At 44.2% G+C, this 25,762-nt stretch overlaps 1 protein-coding gene across 2 annotated transcripts in view; it reads right to left on the bottom strand.

Annotated features, from left to right (window-relative positions):
• CLCN7 (chloride voltage-gated channel 7) overlaps positions 1-25,762 on the bottom strand; it is an 823,350-nt gene that overhangs the window by 262,162 nt on the left and 535,426 nt on the right. For both annotated transcript variants that reach the window (XM_069646815.1, XM_069646816.1), the window contains 3 exons: positions 24,182-24,275; positions 20,631-20,800; positions 19,941-19,992 (listed from right to left, as the gene is read on the bottom strand). In XM_069646815.1, the coding sequence (XP_069502916.1) occupies positions 19,941-19,992; positions 20,631-20,800; positions 24,182-24,275 (316 nt within the window). The remainder of the gene's footprint in view (positions 1-19,940; positions 19,993-20,630; positions 20,801-24,181; positions 24,276-25,762) is intronic.

Genomic DNA, 25,762 nt, shown 5'->3' with positions numbered 1-25,762 from the left:
GTCCTTGGCGACTTGAGCCTCCTGGGTATCAATTTTTTAAAATGTTCTGCAGCTTTTAGGAGGAGCACATTATACTGCAGGTGATTGTCTACAGGGGAATCACCTACGGGTTGGTTGTGATGGTCTGGTGCATGGTCCATCGCCATCATCATAATTTTGGTCTGTGTCATCTAGGTCTCCTAGGTCTGCTATTGAACTAGGGTCCTGCGAGCCTGAAGTGTCGATGTAGTATAGGTGCTCAGGGGTGTTTACTGAGGTACTATGCTGGGCAGTGTCTAGGCAGGGTCTTTTGGCATTGGCCTGCTTTTTAGCTGCTTCGCTTTGAGAGGGCCCTTGGAGCCTGGACAGTTTATCAGGGGGTTGATCAAAAGAATTAAAGCTAGACATGCTCCTCATTACTCTATCAAATTGTTCAAGGGTCCATTGTGCGGAGCTTGGGAAAATTGTCGGAACAGGGTTAGGGAAAGCCTCTGATGTAGAGGGTTGTTTGTAGTGCATTGTCCCTGAGAGGTTGTCACAAGGGGCAGATATTTCTTTATCCCTTGAAACAGGTGCATTTGAGGATAGGGGCTTCGAAGATCGAGTGTTTCGACGTTTGGGATTCAAGGAGAGTGGCTGGGACGTTTTTAAGGAGGTGTCTCATTTTGGTATTATTAGAAAGGTACCCGAGGATTTGTCGGTTTTGTTAGCAGTGCCGGAAACGGACTTCGGTGTCTGTTTTGGGGACCGGTCATGTAGCAAATGCGATGGCCTAGAGGACGGACTTTTCGGACCTTCCCTTCGACACCACATGTGGCTTATCGATCGATGACGCAGTCGACTGTTGGCCATGGGGGGGCGTTTAGTGAGGTGTGAAGTGTGGGTGCATGAGCCGTCCGGCGTTGTCTCCGTAGCAGAACTGCCAGCCTGCCTGTTGGAGTTGGGGGCTTGCACGCAGAAAACCGTCGGGTCCCTATCACTCTCAACGCCACTTAGGACGCAGATGCTGCCAAATCTGGACAGCCTTGGCCTGAATGGCGTGATGGGCCCAGTGCCTAGTCTTCTGGTCCATTATGTTTTTGGTCAAAAAAGTTTGCAGAACTTGCACTGTTTCAAGGAAGATCTCTAGGAAGGCAGAGGTTACACACCCTGTGAGAGTCCTTACAGGAAGGGCAAAATTTAAATGATGTATTCCTCATAACCTAGAGAGATGGCAGCTGGCGATGGAACTGGAAGAATACGGAAATAGGCATTCTCTAATATAAGAAATTATGAACTCCCCCATTCTCCCTACTGTGAAGGGCCGATGCCCGACGGGGCCTAGTTAGGCCACAGTACAGATTTGTTGAATCAGTCGTGGTTGGCGAGGAACCTGTCCTTGAAAGCCGTGGCCAAAAATCTTGCAGTGTATGGCCATCGAATTTAAACTTGGTATAATTAATAGCGTTAGCCAGAAGAAGGAATTCTGCAACTTGCGTCAGACTTTGATGGTGGAAAAAAAACAATCTGAGAGACCTAGACGCGTGAAGGACCATGTGTACAGGGGATGTCACACTAGGGATAGTATTACTGGCATGCCCGGTCGATGCCCCGATTCAAGAACAAATAAGGTAATACTCCAGGACTGCCAGCCACTAGATGTCGGCCTATGCATAGCATGTGATCTAAGCAGATCCACAAGTCGCAGGGTCTGCAGTAGCAGCCTTGTGTTCTGGTTAAGTTGCTCAACTCATAGAAAGAGCACTTTATAGGCGCCTTATAACTTTGGTGCCGTTTGTTGAACCCTCACAAAACAAGTATATGGCCACCTCAGAATGGTTTTGTGAAGTTTGGTGCGGTTTCGTCCAGGGATGGCAAAGTTATAGGGGGGGTGTCCCAACATTTCTGAAATTCTCAGACAATGGAAAAAAAATGTTGCTCGCGCCTACAGCACAAACCGCTTGACAGATTTGCACCAAACTTGCGTGAGGAACGGTGGCTTGCTCCTGAAAGCGTGCTTTTGCAAATTTGATTTCAATCCTTTCAGTAAAAAAGTAGGTAAAACAAATTAGTGATATCTGGGTCCGGTCTATTTCCTGATTCCAAGTCCTCGGACGCCTCTTGACCAATCAGAGAGCAGCGTGACGTTCGCTGACTTCATAGGCGCCCTCTGATTGGTCAGTTAAAAATGTGTGGTGTAGCAAAACTTTTGAAATAGACGCCATGTTGGATTTGCAAACTGCGCCCCTTTTAAGCGGACATCGCGGTAAAAACATTAAAACACAACATTGAACTTGTCAAACTAAACAATCGCTGCGGAGGTGAGGGGTGATGAAGATGGATGGGATAGGGCCATAAAAAGCCATAAATCGGGTGATTTTTCTTCTACGAAGTCTGTGAACATCCCAGATGTTCGTGGATCTTCCTGTGCCGTTAGCGAACATCTATGCATATTTCTGTATTACAGGGTCAGTGAAAAACTGTGTTTGAATGGCTTAAAACGTTGGCGCCACTCAATCAAACTGCATGAAAATGTGCAATATCATTTTAGACCTGACCCTGAATGGTTCTGAAAAGTTAGGTGCTGTTTCACCAAAAGGGGGCAACATTAGAGGGGGATCTCTACATTTTTAGATAGCTTATAACTTTGTTGCTGTTTGACGAATCTGCACAAGGTTTTCAGAAAGATTATAGACCCAACCTTGAATGTTTGTGCAAAGTGTGAATGGATTTTGTCAAGTGGGGGCCAAGTTATAGGACTGTTTTTTGTACGTACATTTTGACACTTTTGAAAAAAATAAGACATGGACGGATTTGCAGCAAACTCGTGCAAGGAGCATTAGCAAAAACCCAAAAGCATGTTTTTGCAAATGTGTCCGTTTTATTTTTTGAAAAGTGTCATCTAGGTACAAAAAATAGTGATATACTTTTGGTGACAGAGGGATAACCTGTGGCCATGGCAGTGACCAGATTTTTCGGGTCATGGCCTTTCGGGTCATAAAGGTCATGACCCGGACGATCTGGCTACTGGACATAACCATGAGGGACAGACTAAGGGGTTAATGTGGGCATGGCCACCAGAGACCAGCTACGCGGTCAAGTTTTTCGTAATCGGGATAGGTTTAAATGGGAAAAGAAATTCTGCTTGTAGCTAAAGCCGGAAGTGCTGGACAGGATTGCAGAAAACATTTGCGAGGAGCATCAGCAAGGACCTCAAAGCATGGTTTTGCAAATCTGTCCTGTGTTTTATTTTTTTCTAAAGTGTCAAAATGCAAGTACAAAATATTGTGATGTAACTTTGGTGCATGGACAGTGGGCCTGGCTCTCAGCAAGGACGATTGCCTACTCCGATATACTTATTGAGGCATGTGGCACGGCCGAAGCCCATGCCCCATGGATTGTGAAGACTGGCCATGGCTGCAAGCCATGAGCACGGACCATTTGTCACATTGACGGTATTGTGGACACTGAACTAGGATGCAGGGTAGGTGCAGTGGATAACAGTGCTGGTTTGGTGGGTCTGGGGTAATGGTCGAGTCTCATGCCCTAGGCAATTTAACCACGACTTGAATCCCCAACATGCGCTGCTGATCACGGCACACATTAGTATGGGTTGAAAAAATATGTTTGTTAAAGGAGGTTTTACAGTTCTTTCATATATGCTAAAAGAGGAATTCTTAACATATACAGTGATGTAACATGAAACATTATCACTCAAAAACCTATGAAATTCACAGAAAAAAACCCCCCAGAAATTCGCCAGTTATAACCATTACTCGCACCGCCACAAATGTCGTCAATGTTATTTGTGATGTCAACTTTGATGTCCTGGGTGTTCATCTTAGCTGTGCACCGTGGTGGCGCGAGTTATGGATGCTTCGCTTACCATAACTGGTGAATTTCTCAGGTTTTTAGGCTTTTCTTAAAACCATAACGCCCCTTCTTTTTTTTAACTGAATTTCAGGTTTTTATTGGTGCAACTTAACCATAACGTCCCTTTAACGTTTTTTCACTGAATACAGAACAACAAGTTACTTACCACTGTAACGTTCTTTCGACTGGATGTTGCTACCACATATTCCTCATCTTTGATATTCGATATCCAGCTCTAGCTGTTTCGTAATTATTTTTTTTGGCAGAGGGCGCTGTGCGTCGACTCAATGTCCCTCGAGGGCCTGCGTCTCGAGGATGATGTCATCGAAGGTATATATAGCACGTGCAGCACCCATTGGATTCAGTTCTGTTTTTCCTTACAGTAGAAATGCCTGCATAATCACGGGAATGACCGTACTCCGCCTTGAAGGAACAAAAGCTGCAATAGCCCGGGAAATTCTACTGTGGGGTAAGTTGGGAGGGCGATGAGGAATACATGGGAGGAACATCCAGTCGAAAGAACATTACCAGGGGTAAGTAACTTGTTCTTCAAATGTATTGTGTCCTCCCACGTATTCCTCATCTTTGGTAGACTCCCAAAGCAGTGCTGGATTTGGTGGAGGGAGTAAGAATCAGTTTCTTATAGGTTTTCATGAACCAAATGCAGGTCTGCTTTTCTACAGCTCCCATCCTGACTGAGGGAAGACTGCGGGCAGTAATGTTTTGTGAACGTGTGATTCATAGACCACGTTACTGCCCCACAAATACTTTATCGGTACACCTTGTAGGGAGAATTCTCAAAATTTGCTAACTCCTCTCTACCTTAGAGGCCCCTAGCTCTTTTGCTGAACTTTGGGACTCTGTACTTTTAAATTCTGTTTGTTTTCTGTGTTTATGGGGTTTTTAGACAACTCCATAGGCATCATCTTTTCATGTGTCTCACACAGCACCCTCAGTGCAGTGACATAGGGAAGCTTTTTAGGCTGTCCCAAGGTTTAAATACCTTCTCTGGGATAAACTACTGTTTCCCAGAGAAAGTAAAGTGAAATTGACTTCACTGGTCTTTTCAAATTCCTAGATCCAGCACACCCTATTTTACAGAGTGCTGGAGGGGTTACCTAGTATCCCCTAGGTCTAGAAACTCCTGCAGCAGTCAAATGCTACCCTTTCCTCTCGAAATGGCTGGTGGCAGTGGTTTTACAAACTACCATGATTTTTCCCGACCGCCAACACTGGTAGCGTTCAATCGCGGGCGCCAAGATGGCGTCTGAGCCTGCTTTGTTTAAACGGGTCCGGTCATCTTTTTTTGCCATTTCTTTTTGGAAAGGTTTTTCTAGAGTTTGTCTCTGTGGCCCAAACCAGGTTTGGTACCTTTGTTCCTACACCTTTGGCGGGCTTCAGGACTGAAGACCACCTCTGTTACTCGAGTGTTTGGGGTGAGCAGGAAGTGAGGGAGGTGCCCGAAAGTCCCTGTGATTTATCTCCTAGGAGACCCAAATGCACTCTCGTGTGATTGGCTGGCGACCATCCGGCAAGGACAGCCACGCTGCTGGGTGAGTGGCAGCTAGGCTGGAATGAATGGGAGAAAACTGTTTAAGAGGAGAGTCTCTTGGCTTCGAAGGCAGAGTCGACCACTGGAACGAAAGAACCGAAGACGAGCTCGGAGACGATGGCTGTTGCAACTCCTGGACCGTTGGTTTGCCCGGTGAAGCCCTGCAGCAGGTCTGAATCGCCAAGTTCATCTCGGCAGAGAAGCCCTTCAAGGACGACTTCTCCCTTTGAGTTGGTGGGACCAATCAACTCGTAAGCCACCTGGACACCATTCTCAGAGCTGGTTGTATTTTCCTCAGAGTGCTGCAGGAAACCGAATAGCCAGGGAGAGGGACACCAGTTTTTGAGCTTGACGATAGCTAACGGAATCGAAGATTTGCTTTCGCCAGTTTTTTACCAGTCCCCGTGCAGTGCATGAGTCCCCCGACATCCTCCCGCTTGTCCACACGACTGAGGCTCAAGAACAGCGAGGTCTGCCAGGATCAGACGTCTTCAGCTGCATCTTTTTCTTCATTCTAAAGGTACTGTGAAAACCTGACCGAAAGAATTTACCTCTCACTGCGAAAGTGCTTGAAACTTTGGCAACTTGCAGACCTAGTCAGCTTGTGACGCGACATAAGAATATATCTTTTATGAACTACTTCTGAGAACTTTGGCAAAGACTTTTCTGGTTAACTTCCAGAACTGCTTTATCCTATACGAGACTTTAGCCCATTGACTTTGGCCGAACCAATTGCATTGAATCAGCTCCTCTGGTGAACTCAAACTATTTGCACTGTTTAAGAGTAACTGTAATATCATTTTTATTAACTTATTCCTTTTTTGCTCCTACCCCAAATGCACTGAATGCCATTTTGCTCCTCCTTCAAAGTAGTTTCAATGCCTCAGAACCCGATATTGTGAAGTACTGAAGTATATCTTTGTGTGATATAGATTACCTCCTACTAGTGAATGTTTTCTGACTGACTGTGCAGTAAATTAATAAGTGTTTTACCAAGAAATCTTGAGTACAAGTGTCTATTTGAGTACTTGTAATTATAGAGCTCCATGTAACATCCTTACAGCTCACATTCCCTCGAGATAAGCCTGACTGCTCAGCAGTGCTACCACAAAACTGTGTAGTACAGTCTTAAAGGTTGGTTTTGCTTACACCTGTAGTCTTAGTTGTGTGTAGTGGTCCCAAAGGGTACTGCAGAAACTCTGCCTAACAACCCTACACCTCCTCTCTTGTTGAGGTAGTACATGGCCACTATTGTCCGTCATTATCAGAACATTCTTTCCCCCACACAGAGGGCAGGAAGGCTTTCAGGGCTCGTCTGATTGCCCTCAGCTCCAAAAGATTGATATGTAGTTTGGACTCCGATGGAGACCAACGACCGCTGACTGTCAGATTGTTGGTGTGGGCTCCCCACCGCTTGAGTGAGGCATCCGTATATATACTGTTATCTCCAACCATGGTTGCCAAAAAGATTCTTCCTTCAGAATGTTGTCCTTGCAGGCACACCACAAAAGATCCTCTGCTACTCTACATGGAACCTGAAGTAGGTCTGACATCTTTCCTGAGAACTGGGTGAGTTCTGAGGGCCCATTGAAGGGATCCCATTCTCAGGCGGGCCTCTGGCACCAGGAAAATGTAGTATGCAATGAGGCCGAGCAACATCAAAAAATACAAGGCCGGGAGATGTTGGGCACTCTGAAGTTTAGTGACCATCTACAGCATGTCTTGAGCCCTCACCTCAGGTGGCAAGCTCTTTCCCAAGGATGTATCTAGCACAGCTCCGATGAACTAGAACTTTTGAGAAGGTGTCATATGGGACTTCTTGTAATTGAGGGAGAAGCCCAGTCTGTGAAGAGTGGTAGGTGACGTTGAGATGATCCAGGACTTGTTTGGGAGAACGTGCCCCAATCAGCCAATCTTCCAGTTAGGGGTAGACGTGAATCCCCCCCACCTCCTGAGACTCGCTGCCACCATCGCCATCAGTTTGGTAAAAACCCTTGGGGCGGAGGTTCGCCTGAAAGGCAGAACTCGAAATTGTATTTTAATTTTCTGGTATTTTTCAGGTGTTTTCTGTGTTTGAGATGTATAGGAAAATGAAAATAAGCCCCCTGAAGGTCCAATGACACCATCCAGTCCTGGAGTTGGAGGGCCAGAAGGATCTGAGAAAGTGTGACCATCTTGAACTTGTCCTTCCTGCGGAACTTGTTCAAGTATCAAGTCCAAGATGGGTCCCAGTCCTCCGTTCTTCTCGGGTATTAGAAAATAGGGGGAATACCATCCCTTGTTCCTCTCCGCTACAGGCACTGGTTTTATAGCACCTTTCTCTAGCAAGGTTAAAATTTCCTGCACAAGGAGCGGATCTGTAATCCTCAAAGAGAGGGTCCCCGGTGGATTGCTCTGAGGTCTCCGCATAAAAGGAAGGAAGTACCCATGATCTATGGTTTCCAATGCCCAAGCATCTGAAGTAATGACTTGCCATTTTTCTAGATGCTGAGACAGTCTGCCCCCCACTGGTGAACTGTGACTCAAGACCTCAGAGGTTTTGAGGCAGCTGATGCAGTGGCAGATGGTAAAGATGCCCCCGCTTGAGCTGGCTTCGCACCTCTTCCTCGTCCACCACGAGGGAACATTCGCAAATCTGCGTATAACGGTGCTCGTAGCCATGGCTCTGCTGATGCCGTCAGCAGAATCCAGACCTGACTGAAGAGACTCGCACATGACTTCTTTGCTGTCTCCAATTATGGCTAAGAACCAGTCTCTTTGACCTCACTCAGGAATGTGCTCTGCTACCATGTAAATGCAGTTCGATAGAGTGAATGTAAATTTTGCAAGGGCACATGTGGAGTAGGCTGATTTAAGCACCATACGCCCCATCTGGAGGGATGGTAGGTTAAGCTGCTTGCTTAGAAGTTGCTGTAGCTGCCTGCACCACCATACTCTCTGGAGTAGAGTGTTTTGACAGGTAGTTGGGGTCACTACTGGAAGGGTGTTACTTTTTGGTCAAATTTTTATTTACAGCTGGATTGGTTTCTAGTGTGTCCCAATTCGCTGCCACCCTTTTCTGCAGAGCAATATGAAAAGGTAATATAGTATCTGAGGACCCTCATCTAGGATGTCTGTCAGATCATCATGTTCGAATGGTAACTGAGGCCTACTCCACCCAGTGTAGTCCACGGCCTTGGACATGAGCTGTATGTATGATGCATCAGCATGCTCCCATGCCTCTGGTCTTCGTAGTGCAGGTTAGGTGTCCACCCCACTGGCTGTTTGCAGGTTGTCCTAAAGGTCTCTCAACCTGGAATTCCTCAGAAATAAAACTTTCTGGTACATTTGGTGTGCCAAACTGGAGGCTAAATTGTGCCTTGTTATCTGAGGGTTCATTCTCCTTGTATATTGATGTAAGGTAATTAAAATAGTCCTTCCTTAATCTTTTCAGGTATCAAGGGTTTAATGAACAATGGATGTGACGCTGGAGGAGCTGTCAAAACCTTTTTTTACTGGCGCCATAGGTTATAATGGGGCACTCAGTGAATTCTGGAAAACCTTTAATTCAGAGCATCTTTATTGCGCACCTTTATCTATTATTCATCCTCCCTTATCTGAAAAGTCCAATTTATTTGTTTGTTATGCAGGAATTAAAGACAACTATTTACAAGTTCCCTTCAGCATGGCTGCTAGGTTGTCTGAATCCTTTATGGTAATGTGCTCGACTCACAAAGATGTCCAATCTCATAACCTGGAGTTTAAAAGAAAGTGAGAGCAACAAAGAGAAGCAAGTGCTGCAGACAGAGCAGTAGGAAGAGACGTCCCGCTGAGTAGAGATCGACACATACAGAGAGCGTGCAGACCAGAGGAGCGCCGAGATCCCTGTAATGCTGCTCTTCCCTATGCAGTCCCCCGTCAAGGGGGCTCGGCCATACCTAAAGAGGGAATCGGACCATACCAGACGACCTGTCAAGCAGCAACTGAACGAGCAGAACCCGAAGAAAATAAGCGGAAGGCCAAGAAGGAACGCGAGACGCAGTTCTGCGTCGTTCGGAAAGATGTTCTCTTTGCAACTTTCCCTCCATTGGTCCTATGGAATCTGATTCGTTTTGCTCTGTTTTTAAACCTGTCCTGACTTTTTAAAAGGGAAGTGAAGCCTTCTCCATTTTCCCATTTCTTTTTATGGAGAACCTAATCAGCCCTTCACACTATCAGTACTGGGAAAATGTTTCCCTGTAGAATTATTGTATTGTTACACTGCACACAGCTCCTTACAATGCAGGATTTTTCATTACTTTTATAGGTGCCTAAAGACAAGCTGGTGGCAGCATTTACATTTTTACCGACTTTACATTCTTTTTTGGTGTACACATTTGTGTTTACTGCATATGGCTCCTAAACTTGGCTAGTGCCCTAAAATGGCCATGCCATGAGACCACCTTGTTATTTGGCCATATTGTAGTTTGAATCTCTATTGTTGGTTCACCCTCTCAATGTGGGTCCTACTCACAGTAGGTGGGAGTAACAACCACAATCTAAAGTAAAGAATACGGACCCCCACCTAAACACCTGTGTTTTCAGGAGTCCCCAGGAACTGGTACAGGGCCACACGGACACACCATTCCCTAATAAATACTCCTCGCATATGATAAGCTAGTGCAATATGCTTAATACTTTAATCACAAAAACATTAGAGAATTCATTGTAAAGTGCAACGGTGTTACTATCACATTGTGCAAAGACATCACTGTGCATGATCCATAACTCAATATCTTAAGATGAACCATCTGGGAAACAACTTTAGCCAACAACTATAATTTGTTTCAGAGGGTCTGATATCACCAACGGTCCAGCCATTCCACCTTTACAAGCCACTCATTTAGTGTGCCCCAAATTATGTATTCCAAAACACAAGAAGGCATTGGTCATATTCCCTATGGCAATAAATGTCATACAGTAGGTTATAAAAAGAAACTGATGTTGACACACTGTGGTTCGGCCCTCTAGGGTATGGTACACGTGTACCTCAATTTTGCCATCTGTCTTCATCAGGACTCCAGGAGCTGGCTCTTTAAAGAGCTTCTCATCTGTTTCACTCCTGTATACTGTGGCGCTGTTGCTCAATCTATGTCCTCTCACGTGATGTCAAGTAGAACATCTTTTCTCAAATATAGGTCCCCTTTTGTAGAGGATCCTGTTTGCATTCAAGGCTCCTGAAGTGGTCCAGCAACCCCTCAGTGCCCATCGTGGTGAAGCCCTGCTCCTCTGCTTTATCTCCAACGACCCTGAGCGGTGCTGCAGCCCTCACTAGTGGGTCCAAATAGTGCCAATGCCTTTGATGATCCAGCCCCTAAGAGCCTTCGGAAGTGTCCCTTGACTGCCCGGTGGACTGACGAGCTCTCCAGTGAGGTGCCTAGCCAGAAGCGGTGCTGTTCCACGTTCAAGTCTGGAACGTTGGTGGTTGTCAGCTTGTGTCGTAAGTTGCTTTCTCCCCGAATTCCACCTTAAAGGGAACCTGTCCTGGAGCAGCTTCTGTGACTGGAACGATGCCGGTCATCACCTGTCAAATGTGATCATTGCTGGAACTCTCCCTCTATCTTGTGCATGTCCCAAGGAGGCCTGCATTGTTGGATTCGACCGGAAGAATCCTCAAACCTGCAAATCCTGGGCACCTCCCACCAGAAGGAAGGGTGGAAGATTGGGCCCCCAGCGACCTCCACAAGATATGTTCGAAAATCAGATTTGGGGGGTGGGAGGGCGGTGAGTTGAGATGGATTTCTAAAATCTGGCCTGATGGACATATTTCAGGAGGCCACCCTAGTTATAGTGAACAGGGGAACTCAGAAGTTAGCCAAACCTAACCAAAGGTAAGCATGGCGAGTGGTCAAGACTTGGTCTCAGGAGCGAGGGAGTGGGCTTAGGGGTCCACAATGAATCCACACAGCGAAGCACAAAATTTCACTTAGACAGTCAGAATCCTGTGCAGTTCCCTTGGGGAACACTGCAAGAAGATTAAGACTACAGGAGTAAGCAGTAAAGCCAATTGGTAGCAGTCTGCACCACCCAGATTTACCTGGTAGCTGTGGCTGAGCAGTCAGACCTCTCAAGAAGAGTAGGACAGTATATAGAGTATACACAATAGGGCTAAAAACACAGTAGAGCAAACAAACACTGACCAGAGCTTTGCATCAAAAGTATATCATTATTTATTTAAAACACATTTTAGGCAATACACTAGCACTCTAAATCAAAAGCAAGTTAAAACACAATCAAGTAAAGTATAAACACCTCCCTTGATAACTATTAGACAAGTCAGAGTTAAAACACCACCATTTGTTAAAACAGATGTGAGCGCGTAACCTAGATGGCACTCCAATGGTTAAGTTAAAGGGAGAGAAAAAGGCAGGGCATAAAAATAAAACAGTTCCCAACACTTTTAGAAGTTCAAAGCAAGGGAGTAAAGGCAGTATACACTGTAGAGCCAAAGTTCATAAGCCAGGCCCACTTTAAATGGAGCAAAGCGAAATGTACCCAAGATCACACAGTTTAAAATGCACTAAAAGTCTTTGCAGAATGTTCAAAAGAGGTTGGGGTGATACAAGAAGTAAAGTTAGAAGGTCTGGGGCCAACCCAGTTGGAAAGCCTAGGATTTAAGGGTCACCTTGGGCAAACCGAAGAAAGGGGGGGCCAGGCAGAACACAGTACCTTAAAGAGAGAGGAAGCTCCAGCGGTGGCAGTTGTTCCTGGCAGTGGTTTCAGTTCGTTGTTTCGACCAGGGGAAGAGAGGATCTCGTCGAGGAGGAAACTTTGAGTCGTTGCACTGCCCAGGGATGAAACCAGCCGCGGAGTTCGTCGGTTAAAAGGTGCGTTCCTTTTATTCGCGGTCAAAGTGGTGAAGTTTGGCTATGCGGCCGCTGGGGTGCTTGGCACGGGTGATTCGACTAAGAAGTCTTTGGAAGGCGAAAGGGGCGAACTGGTTGATCCCACCAGCTCAAAGGAAGAAGACTCGTCCAGCAGGTGGTCTTCTCTTGTCGTTGGGAAAGTGGTGAGTTCGTTGCAGCAGGGCTCCACCAGTGGTGACGTCGTTGCAGATGGCTCAGCTTCTTCCCTCTTCGGATTCTTAGGTCCTGTGGCGACTTCTGAAGTTCCAGTCCAAAAGGCCCTGCTTTTATGCAGAAAAACCCCCATTCAACAGCCTAGCTGTCACTCACACATGCTAAGTGGTGAGCCGGGCTGCTCACCACCAGGCCAATCAGAATAGAGTGCGACTTGGTTGCTAAGGCAACGCAGACCAGGGTGCCAATTCCCCTCCCCACACATCATGTGGAACCCAGACAGAGTGGCACCATTTGGAGGGCTTCTGTGGAGAAGCCTGCCAAAATAGTGGAACAAAGGACTCGACCTTGGTTAGAGTTACAGAGACGGACACAAATGCCATTTTAGAAAAGTGTTCTGGCAAAAAGGTCCAAACATTGATTTAATATTAAATAATCCAGCGTTTTCTTTAACATTGCACCAAAAAAGTGGTCTTGTTTAAAATTAATGGGAAAATCCCACAGGAAATATTCCAGTGGAATATTATGCGTGGTAACCACTGCCACCAGCCAGAAACTCGACAAGGGGGGACTGCACAGTGCCCCTTTGAAAAACAGACCCAGGGGCAATCTAATTACGCCCTTCCAGTACTTCCACAGTATGATGGTTTGGACTAGTAAAGTCAATGGTGACATTACATGCCCTGGGAGACAGTAGTCAGTCCCAGGGTATGGAGCCTATGTTTGGGGGTCACTATGACACCTCTGTGTTACTGCACTGAGGGTGCTGTGTAACACACAAACAATAGATGATACCCTATGGAGTAAAAGGCCCCATAGCCCATAAGCACACAAAGAGTCAGACATACCTCAAATCATGCCTAAGAGTGGGAGGAAAAAGAGTCTCACTCTTAGCAGGAGAAAAAAACAAACCCCAAAAATCCAGCAAAGCTGCTGGGGGTCTCACTAGGTTTGGAAAATTAGCCTTATAAGAGAATTCTCCCTAATACTACTCTATTATAGGCCCAAAGCACACTAGAAAAATGAAACGAGCACGTAGTATTATCACACATCACTCAATCATCAAATATACATACAGCCACCTTAGGTTTGCAGAAAAGTATACCATTCACTTAAACAACTAAAAGTAGGTAAGTAATAATACAGTAAGGAAAAGCAGTTCACAAGAATAACACCCTAAATGTAAAAGTCCAATCCCTATGTTGAATGTGCCCTTGTGTCCAAAAGGCACAAAAGGTTCTTCTCAAAGTAGGAAAGGTTATTGTGGTGGTGAAAAATGTTCCAGAAGAATTCTCAACACCATTACAGGTAAGTAAGATTACTTCCTTTCCTAAATACTGGCTGGAAGCCAAGTGCACCATTCAAACAGATAGCAGTGGTCGAATCAGCAACCACTGTGTGTTTCACTCATGCATACACTCAACTCTGTGGCACCATGGTTGTGGAATGGGACCAGGCAGTCCCCACCCACTTCCTGGGTCCACACATAAATAGAATGACCATATAAGGAACTTCCTGAGAAGGCAGGAAGAAGGCCAAGAAACAATATGGCCAAAGAACAAGCAAACAATCTCCTGGCACAGCCATTTTAGGACACTAGCCACATTTAGTAGCCAGACGCAGTAAATGTGAATGAGCACACTAAAAAGAATGCACAAATGGTAAAACTGCATCTGCTGCCACCAGCTTCTCTTTAAGCACATATGAAAGTAACCAAAAATCTGCAGTGTAAAATACAAGGGTGATACTAAAGTATCCTGACTGCACTGCATTGAAAGACACTGTGTGAATGGTTTAAAAAAGTTACCCAAACAGGTAAAAAGTAAAAGACAAAAGGGAAACAGTTTCCCAGTACTAATAGTCTGAAGAACTGATCAGTTTCCACATGACAAATGAACAAAAGGCCACAGAAGTGAAGCTGAAGGTTTCTCTGTTAAAAAGTCAGGACAGGTTAAAAAAACAAAGTAAAATGTTTGTGGGTACATAGAATAGAATATGGAGGAAACATTGCCTAAACAAGAAGTCTTTCCTAACAGTAAGCATCAGTGTGCATGTCCACCATCCATCCTCCATAGGAGAACTTGGGAACAAGACCCTTTGTCTCCCGTCCCCATACCACTCACCTTTGGTTGTCAAACCTTGGCCGGTTAGCCTTGGGTCTGGATGAAAAGAGAAAACTTCACCACAAGCCCATTGCATCCTTTGTACAGCGAATACTTGCCTGTGAGAAACACTGTGTTGGACCCTATGACCTTTGGGCACAAGGTGCCCCTCCCCCCCCCCATTCATCTTTGCGTTTCAACTTCCAAAGTAAGGATACTGTTCGTGTGATTGGTTTCCATCATTTACTTCATCTACATCACTTGCCTGCATTACATAATTACATTACTTGATGTCTATTAAGTGGTTGTAAAGCCCATAGCCATGAACAGCTTGCTGATGGGCTCGTGTCTGAATAAGGGCAAGTATAACCGCCCAGGGAGTGTGGCCAGCTGACAACAACCGAGAATGGAATGGAAGACACATAGTGAGGGAACAGTGCACCCTGGACAACCTCCCATTGCAAAGACGCTGCTAGTGTAACCAACAGCGGTGAGGAAGGTAATGCCGGTTGCGCAAACACGTGTTGGGAAGAGTTCGCCGACACGACTGCTACGTTATACGCAGTGAAGAACAGGGCCGTTCCCAGATCCCCCGCTGCAGCCGGGAGCGTCAGATAAACAAGCCATAAGCAGGTGAGCGAGAACGCCAGTGCAAAAGCCACATGTCTACATAAAAATATAGACAGTGAAAACAGTCAACAGAAGCAGTATAGAACAATAAAACTTTGGAATACCCTTTCCCTTAACGAGATGAGTTATGGCCAATAAACTCTGATTTACAAATAGACTATGTTTATATTGACATACCCAACACACAGGAACATGAGAATCCGAACAGCAGTCCCCGTGGTTGTCCAGTTCAGAAAATGTTATGGTGGCCTTCATTCTGGAAAGAAGGGGGCAGAGCTTGCGGGGGCTTATCAAGGCTTCACAGTATGGTGATCCCTGACTGGACAATGGCACTCCAGCCCCTATATAAAGAAGACACCAAGAAGGGACTGACAGGTTCTTCTCCCTTCTGTTTCAGAACAGGCTTGAAGGCGAGGAAGGAGCTCCAGAAATTAGCTGGGTTTACGAGGACTAGAGCCAGAGTCCAACCTTATCCTTTAAAAAGCCCCAGATACAAGCTGCTTTGGACTACTTTGAAGGGGAGTTTTTGATCCAGTTTGTTTTGCTCTTTTTTAGTCAATAAAAGACTAATTTTTGTTTAAAAGCCACAACCTGTCCAGTGTGTTCTTACAGTGGTGATTGTATATATTTGGATTATAGAGTGAAGGCCTAAAATAAACAACTATTTTTATAGCCGACTGTCTGAAATTGAATTGTGTGCTATTCTGTGTGGACTCATTGAGGGCCCCTGGTGTCACTCACACTCGGAGACTAAGCCTTGACTGCTCATCCACATACCTGGATTGGATTTTGGCTTAACTCTCTCAGCTCCTGAGTCATCATAACTAGGGTGCCTCCTAAAATATGTTTTCCAGGCCAGATTCTAAACATCCATCATAAAACGTGTCCAGCCAAGAGACATTTTCCCCGGAGAAAGACTGCTGCAGCTACCAAGGTATTCAGCTCTTACAGGTGGATATAATCGGTCAAGCCCCAAGCCAGGGAAAGAGGAATCCCCAAGCACGGGTGAAAGAAATAGCTCGAAGCAGGGGTAGACCCAATGAGGAATTGAGAAGTACTACAATCCAGGAAGGAATGAGAAATACTATTCCCCAAGTGGGGGTGAGAATCACAATAGACTAGGGTGGAGCACCATAAAGCAAAACCAAAGACGGGGAGAAAAGCACAAATCTTATTTAGAACAGTAAAACCAAGAACATGGCTTGGGAGAAACCGGAGAAAAGAGACATTTTTATCCGGAACTATGAACTGTGTAGCTGGAAGGATACTCAAAATATTTGGGCATGTGTCCGAAATTAGCCAAGACTTTACATGGATTGAGAAGAAATCACCTTCCAGAGCTTGTTCTGGTAGAAACTATGTTAATCTTTACTTGTTATTGGTAGGGACAGATTTAGAGGAGATTGGGCTTATGATAGAGGACTGATTTTCATTGCAAGACATCCTGACAAGCACCTTTTTCTTTGTTACAGAATGGGCAAAAACCTCTACAGGGAAAGGGAAAAGATCGGCCTAATTTTCCTTGATAAAAAAAGACTTAATAATATGACCTCTTGTCCACTTCCTAAAACGGACTTCCCACATGTTCCAGTACTGTTGAGCGGGATCTGAGCTTATCCACCACCACACTGTGGTGCTCGTTAGAGAATGCAGACAATCCCGGACCCCGGGCAAGACTTTCTTGGAGAAATTATTCAGTTTCTAGTGGCGCTTACCATCACCTGCCATTCTCTCACCATTATGTGCTAAATGTTGGGTTAATACTTCGAAGTCTACTGACAAGCTGTATGTCCAAGAAATCGGTTAAGTGGTGGGGTTCACCACAAGTATTCAGCACTTGCCTTTGTATTGTCCACTTATTGACCAGACCGCAACTTATACAGTTGCCAAATTTGTGTGCTAGCTCATGGGCAAAAAATAAATAATAAAAGAAACAGGCAGAAGTAAGGGCTTACAATCAGTGCTAGCAAGACTGTAGCAGGTGATCTTCAAAATAATCGGATCCATTACAGGATCCTTCACTACACACCACTCAATCATATATGGAACCATGGTTGAGGACTTTAATCAAACCCCTCCAAGCATAAGAGCTCTATATATTAGTCAGATACATTTTTCGTGATGGGAATCGTCTGATCACTCGATCCAGGATTAGACTGTAGCTCCCACACACAATGTAGGTTTCCCCCTGCTTCCACAGTCCAGGCACACAAATATATTTTGGGTTTATAATGCTGATCTCTAGCAGCTCAACATGAAGCCATCTGCACCTGCCCCTCTTGAGGAGAGAAATACATAACCAGCTTCCCACACAGTTGTACAAAGAAAAAATGTCTGTTCACGCTGTAAAAACACAGAAAAGCAACAAAGAAAACAGCCTTGTCCAGGACCAAGTAATGTCATTTTGCTCAGGTTCAGGGAGGAAGCAACTGCCAGCATGGTTAAAAGGATGCAGTATTGCAGCAAAAAATAAACCTACACAGCTGCCACATCCCAGGACCTGTGAGAAACTTGAAGGTGTCTCACCAGCTGGTCCCTGGAGATCTGTCCATCCAGGCGGCCAGGGCATGGCCATCGCTATTGGATCCAGTTCAAGGGGGTGGACCATGGGGGGAGGATCACCTGGATGGGGGAGGGGTGGGGGTCTTCGGGGAGTGGAAATGGGACACCGATGGGCGAGATGCGGTACACCCTTCCTTAGAACACCTTTTCCCCATTCTACCTGGTAGGATATTTAGAAGCTCTACCCCCTAACCTTTTGCGACACAAACACTTTCGTACACCGGGAAAGCCAATGGACTAACACCAGAGCCGTTTACCTGACATGTCCCAACACAAGAGTCAGGCTGAGTCAGGCAATTGACAATAACTACGCACACCCGACGGCCCTGTCCCTTTCCCACAGGGATAAAAGGCGAAGCACGAGAGCACACTTTGAGCAAGGCTGAACGCACGAGGAAACAGCCATTCCGGACTGGCAGTTCAAACGGAGCAGAAAGGCGGCGAGACCTGGAGGGACAACGTGGAGGGAATTGCCCTTGCCCTTTTCAACTCAGACCTGCAAAGCTCCGAAAGGGAAATCATAAGACCGGGAAGTCCAGCTGGCGTGTGGTGTGACAAGTGTCAACGACACACAGGGCCCTCCCGTGCTCATAGCCAAAGCGGGGAGAAGCGCTTGCCGCCGTGGTGCCGTTCTTGACTCCCGAGACAAGAAGCTCCAACAGTTCAGCAGAGCCAGTGAGTCAGAGAAGACTGATAGCAAACCGAACCATCCTGGGCTCAAGGTTGCAGGCGGCAACATTGTTGAACAAAGAACTTGTGTAAATTGAACTTTTAAAAAAAAAACATAGTAAAAAGGTCCAGAAGCAGAGTGGTCTGATGCTGCGGGGGCGCTCATTCGAAGGAATGTGATTGGAGCTTTTTGTGGAAACTACGAGAACCAAGAGGCCTTAGTAGAGGCCAACATGAAGTCTCAAAGTGGTCCTACGAGTGTTGAGCAAAACCCTTCGTACACTAGAAAGTCTTTGACACATTGACGAAAACTGAGTGAACTTTGATATGGGCAACCGTGAACCCGACTGAGGGATCCCAGCGAAGACATTGAGTATTTTCAAATGTTACGTTTTCAGTGAAAGGCTGTAGTGAACCCGACTGAGGGAGGCCAACGTTGCAAGAAGGGTCAGAGCCAGGCTGGGGGAGATCCAAGGGGCGAAGAGCAATCGCCCAACATGAAAGATGACCAAAGGAACTTTTGTTTCTTTATTGTTTATGGTCCAGCAGGCCTTCAAAGGCAAGAGACTTTCTAGGAAAGACTTGGCCCCAGAAGGTCCTGGCATCGCTGAAAAGGAACTGTAACCTTGTGCTGGCGAGGCCCAGGAGTGTCCCGTGCTAAAAACACGGGGAAGGGAGGCCCCAGCCATACCTTCCTAACTTATCATTTGGTGAATACTTTTTCTTTTCTTGTGAACCTTATCCCACACTATTTTGTAACTTAGTTGTAAGGATTGGCAATAGGTTTTTTAGTATAGGCCAATTGTATTTGACAAGACGCCACTAGGACTGCCTTATTATTATTTGATGGTCATAACTTGCTCTCATCTTAGATTTAGGTATAGATTAGGCTTTTTTCTCACCGATTATACAGTTTAATAAACACCCTTGAACTGTGATCTCTTGTGTGTCTTTACTGTTGCCACCATGAGTTCCTTACAGACCCAACACTCACCAAAAGGACAAAATGGAGCACTTCGGGAACAACCATGGCAAGGTAGCCTTATGGCGTATGGGGCAGCAAATCCAACATGATTTATAACTTCCACTGAAACTTTGGAAAAGAAGATCTGCTAGTAAAAGTTGACTAGGGGCATAAAACAGCGTAACTAGATAACTACTAAAGTCAGTCAAGGAAACCTAAAAATCAGTTTGACATTACAGCTCTGATATGTGGAGCATTATGGGCTGTGGGTTAAAATCACACAAAATCATTTTGAACACATCCTTGTAAGAACATATTTTAACTGGGAAAGGAACAGGTCACAAACCAACCAAGAGAAAGCACAGTGATTAACAGCATTAAGATTTCCCATTCACAGACCTTTGACACACACTTCGTAAACCATGTACACAATTAGGAGGAATATTCTGAAGCGCAAATTACATTTTGCAATAGGATAGGTGATCAACAGCAGCTAACCAGTGTGTGCTAGGAGTATTGGTCAACTTTTTTTTTAATCAAGGTTTACAATAATGCACACAAGCCAACCATAGACAACATAAAGCAGCACTTACCCAGCTGGGCTGCCGCTCCCATGAGAGCATACTTTCCAGGGTCAGCCCAAGCCTGAAAAGGGAAGGGAACACAAAAGAGTCTATCAAAATAAATCCACGAGTTTCTCAACATAAAACAAACTGCAAGGAATAACGCAGGTAAGATAAATAGGAGAGGCTGAATGAGGAAGGGCCAAAGAGGATAAATGAAATGGAAATGGTGAGAGGAAAGGGGAATCCAATGCATAGATACTTCATGTTAAATTAAAGCAATGTGTCTAAACATATCTCAGCAATATGCAACTATAGCTGTTATGCTTATATACCGTTTAATACTTGGGCCTAACAGAACAACAGGCATACAACACAAAGAACATTCATAGCTTGGATCCTATGACTAACTGGACGCACACAACCCAGCCAACATTGAAATGACACAGAGCAGTAACAATAAAAAACCTCTACCAATTAAAATATGAGTAACACAGTGACCCATTACTCAATTGTGAAATATAATGGTCATCATAATAAGAGGACAACTTTGTCAAGGTGATGGGAACAGCGTCTCGATAATGTAAAAGAACATTAAAACACTTTGGAAAAAACTCTGAAATTTTATATCAAGTGGACGACCGGATATTAAACACATACGCGACAGGAAAGTTAGCTCCCACAAGAAAGATTACATTTATGTGGTTTTCAAACACTCACAACGCCACCACGTATCGAGGAGAGCAGGATGCCAATCAGTCTTCCCCAGGCGGCCCCAATTAGAAGAGCTGGAATGAAGACTCCTGCTGACACAGTCAGGCCATATGTCCAGCAGGCCAGGAAAAAGTAGACGATGGTGAACAGGCCAAGGGTGAGCGGATTAAAGGAACCTAAAATCAAGGCAGACATAAATGACTATTGAGGTCTGTTCTTCAAAGTGTTTTACATGTTCCCAATATACTACAAACATGTGATAGCCAGCATGGAAGGCCAAGGGCTAATTATAAAGAAACACCTTCTAGAAAAAGCTGTTGTAAGAGTGATAATTCCTGGCCAAACCTGCTCTTCCAGTGCAGCAAGTGCTACTCTCAAGCAATACATAAAGTCACTGGTGGAGAAAGACCTGTTATATATACAGTGCTGCCCAATATCCAAGACTGGCCAGGTCGAGGACATATTGAGTCTTTGGAGACGGTGCACAAAGGTCTGCTTTCACTGACACCTGATGGCCTGTCAAGTCTCAAACCTCACTGGAGGTACAGCAAGGCATACATTAGTTTTCAAAAATTGATTAGCAGAATTTGCCAATTACAATTTTCTTGATTAGCAAACCAACCCATTTGATTAGTAATGTTTTACTCATATTTTTAATGTCAACAGACATTATTTGTAAACAAAACATAAAATGAGCATCCATATAGCATTTTTGTCTACCGCTGAAGTAATACATTAGTGAGATGAGTAAGGCCTGGCAAATTATTTAAAATTCTGCTAGACCTGCAGGTCGCAAAACTTTGTTTATCTATTCGATTTAAGAGAAATACGCCTGGCCCATGGCAAAGGATGACAAAAAATATAAATCTATTTTTTGAAAATGGTGCAAGTCACCACAAACCCACTTTATGTTTGGCACACTGCTGCCACCAGAAGCCAACCATTCACAGTGAAACTTGTATTTGACATTTATTGCAAACAAACTAAATGTTAAATAAAAGATTCAAACATCCCCAGCAAATGGTATTCACCATTCATACAATCTACTCAAGTGGGCGAGCAGACTTTGCAAGCCATGGATGAGTGGCTGTAAAATGTAAAACGTTAGCTGTATGAATGGACACAAATAAATAAATGGATGTGATCAAAAGGTTCTGAAAACAGTTTGGCCAGCACCATCACAGATGCAAATATATAATGCAATCATAATCATAGAGCAAAGCGAGCTCTGGAGGCTAACTAAAGTCTATGGTATTGCAGCAGATCTGTAGATGTACAGAGTGGATGGAATTATTGTTAACTGCTTTGTGTAAACATCTAGTTAGCTTTGTCTATTAATTATGCAAGATGGCAGTCTCACTTTCAGGGTAGCTGTTATCAGGAAACAGGGTGATCAGTTCGAATGACAATGAGTATGGTACCAGCTCCTGGGTTGAGCACCAGTTGCAGAGATTTATGCAACAAACATGACACAGACCTAGGTTTTCCACCAAAGCATTTGGTTGCGTGATCATGTACATTTCAAAAAGTGTTCACTCGTCAATGTGATGCATCTTCCCCAATTAAATGAAATATAGTTTAAACTATGAGATGTAGATGCATTAACCTAAATGTTACTGTAAAGCTTAGAGACAAAAGTGTTTTACACTAGCAATACTGTATTTTTTTATTTTTTGTTAGCATTTAGTAAAATTACAAACTTCTGCTTTGAGTTAATTTCCCTCCCATACAAGAGCCAAGAAAAGTTTATCACATATTAATTTCAGTCTTGATATTCCTTGCGCTGTAAGAGAGATTGGGTATATGTGAAGCCTCCTTATATTTTATCTCTTTTCATTCTTGGCTCTTGTTCACTTTTCCCTTGTTTTTGGTGGTTTACTGGTGCACGTTCCAATTTGTTCATCATTGTTTCAAGAACGATGCCCAGCACTCCTCTGGTGGAATAAATCAGAAAAACCATAAAGTACTTCCCTCCATATGTCAGTATTCAATCCGCAACTTGGTGCTAGGGTGTAGTGCAGTATCCTTGTTGTTAGTTTTTCTGACATAGCGTGTACTTTAGAGGACTTTCAAATGCGTTCTGTTTCAGCCCAATCAATGGACATAAGTAGTGTCTTTGTTTTTGGCTGGTTCCATAAGGTCTCAGGTTTTACTTTTAGGTCAGTTAGAATTTCCATGCATTTTTCTCTCCATGAAATTGACGGACAAAAATCAGATATTTCAGTTGCTGAGTGGATGATGTATTGCGGTGGGCAAGCAGGTGATTCTACTTTTCTGAAGTTTGTCAGGGCTTTCCAGATTATTTGACTAATTAACGAGTACAATCCTAGTTCATGTCGTAGAGCTCCAATTGGTACTGTTTTCGGTAGTCTTAAGATTTTCTTCCAAAAGGAACCATCGAGTTTGTCCCATATCTCCCACGATATTCCTAGGCCAGTATCGCCTGCTTAAGCTAGGGTAAGGATCACTTTTTGGTTGTAAAAATCTATGATGGGTTGCGTGTAAAATGTATCATTTTCTTTTTCGGATCATGGCTTGTGCGGTTAATTGATTTATTTTGAGCTGCAGATGTTCAGTCCAAGGTTTTTCTCCTCTGTCAGCACCGATTTTTATTCCCAGATATTCTGTCATTTTCACTATCCTAAATATTTTGTTGCCAAGACTATTGAAATGCTTTTTTTTTTATCTGGTCTGGGCTTTTTTAATAACAAGAATTTCCAATTTATCACTATTTATTTCTTGTGCTTTCTGCTCTACATACTTTTGAAGCGCGTCTGCAATTAATTAACAACTTACATTTTTAGGAATGAAATTACATGACTGTCCTTTAAAAAAAAAGAGAAAGCTAACATACTGGTCTTTGCCAGACAGGATATAGTTAGCTTAAACTATCATCCCAATTAAGTTTAATTATTTGAAAAGGAAAAAAAGAAATAAAATAATCTTACCTAGCACTCCCACATAGGCCTTTGGTGCTTAAGATTGGAGGAGAGGGTTACTGCTGCACTCTCCCTCCATTAGCCCCTTTGAACTCACAGGGAACAGAAATACGAGGGTGGAAAGAGACCGGGGCAAGAGAGGAATGTAGGGTGAGTTGTGCTTTCATTGAACAGGGTAACTTAAATAGCTAGTTTTGCGACAAGTGTCAATTTAATTAGCAAACATGCATAATTGCCTAGCAAATTGCTATGCAACACTGCTTGTTATGCCTTGTACAAATACATTAACTCTTCACTGAGACATATGCTTGTTAGGGCTTGGCATGTTGATAAAAATAGACTTGCAGCACAGAGGAGGAGTCAAGTACTAAGCTTTCAAGGGGCACTAAAAAGCAAAAGTGGTCTACCCTCAGCATTGCCAGCTGATGGCCAGAGTAGCAATGGCAGGGAGTTCAGAATTATGAGACCTGGGTATTTCCTAAGTGTAAGACCCATGTTTTTTGTTATGCAAAAGAAACCTGAAAGGAATGACTGCATGAACAATTGTTTCCATCAGCTGTCACAAGACATCTAGCAGACACAAGCAACACACATCTGTGGCATGGAAGGGATACAAACCTGCTGGGTCATGAAAGAGGCTGCGTACACTTCGCTCAGGTGTGGTGAAGAAGGCAGAGGCCATGGAATTGTATTCTCCATCATTGCAGAACAGCTAGGCACAAAACAAAATAAATAAAAAAGAGACCATAAGCATTAGTCATAAGGTGACCAATTCAGCCCAAATGATGGGTGTGAGCGTACACTTCTCTAGCGCAGTAGGTGCTAAAAACATGAGCGATTATGATTATAGCTACCCAAGTTTTATGTGGCATTCTATTGCAGATATATATCCTTGCTAAGTAAACTTTCAGAGTGACAGTTTATTCTCTAAAAAGACAGAAAATAATGTCCCCAATTTTGATCCAGACCTTGGGGGGAGGCGGTGGGGAGGTGAGGGGGAGCACTGGACTGTCTTCAGTGGTGTGGCCCAATGCTAACATTTTTAAAGGAACACTAAAATCCATTCTATTTTCACAAGATGCATGTCAGACATACATCAAGGCCAAATTAAAAAAACCTTCCCTAAACCAGTGCCAAGAGAAAGCAAGCTAAAATGAGCTCAAGGATCGCTTAGGCCCCACATTAAAAAAAATCCCCACGTAAGGATCACAACCTTGATCAAAAGACAACAGATCAAAAAGAAAGCAACTAAAATGCTCATAGGTCCTAGGCAACCAACTAAGATGTGGAAGCGGGGATTTGCGCAGTTAAATAAGTATGCGCACAAGCTGGCCAATCTGAAACGTGTATTCCTGTTGCAAAAAGGACCATTTTGAGCACTTGTGAATCAGAGTTCAAACCCCAGAAACCAAAAGACAAAAAAGCTCACGGTACTAATAGCTGTTCCTCCAGTTTTCATTTTGCCGCTTACAATTATGTCCGATGAACCCAACCACATAACACACACTATCTTGCTACTTTGCTTTCCTGTCACAACATATATTGACCGAGCATGCCATAATAGCGGCGCCTCTCTAGCCACACTGAGAGTGGCTAGAGAGTGCAACAGCCAAGAGCACAGTGGAAGCTCTTCTACGAGTATGAACATGGACAAACAGCCAGTTCTGTGGATGGTTCCTGCTCAGAAGAAACTACCACTGCATTTAAGCTGGCTGTGCATGTGACAAAATGGCTCCAATGCAGGAGTTATCGGATGAGTAGTGGTGAAACTACCTACTCAGTCCCACATTGCTACCAAACCAGCAGTGATCCCAGTTTAAAGGTATACCTCTCTCGCATCTATTGGTAGCAGAGTGAAAGCACGGGCTATATCTTCAGGAGGGTTCGGAGCTCATAACAGCAGCCTACCAAACAACTTTATTATAGTTTCAAAATAAAATAGTCTAATCAATGTTCTATAAAAATATAGGTACTTTAATCCAACAATAAACGGAAACAATTAATTGAAAAACACTAGGAAAACCCACCCCGGTGTAATAAACAAAACACAGAATGCAGACTGTTGTGAAAGCGCAATCTGCGTAGATGAGCAGGGGTGTTTAGGCAATAGATTGGCAACAATGTTACTGTTCAAGGATATGTCTTGGAAGAAAAAGGAAGAGAAGGAAAGTCACTAAGGTCCCAGAAAGTGAACGAGGG

The sequence above is a fragment of the Ambystoma mexicanum genome, chromosome 2q, assembly GCF_040938575.1.
Source record: "Ambystoma mexicanum isolate Mex_15411 chromosome 2q, UKY_AmexF1_1, whole genome shotgun sequence".
Lineage (NCBI taxonomy): Eukaryota > Metazoa > Chordata > Amphibia > Caudata > Ambystomatidae > Ambystoma > Ambystoma mexicanum.
This window is presented reverse-complemented; position numbering and strand designations above follow the sequence as displayed.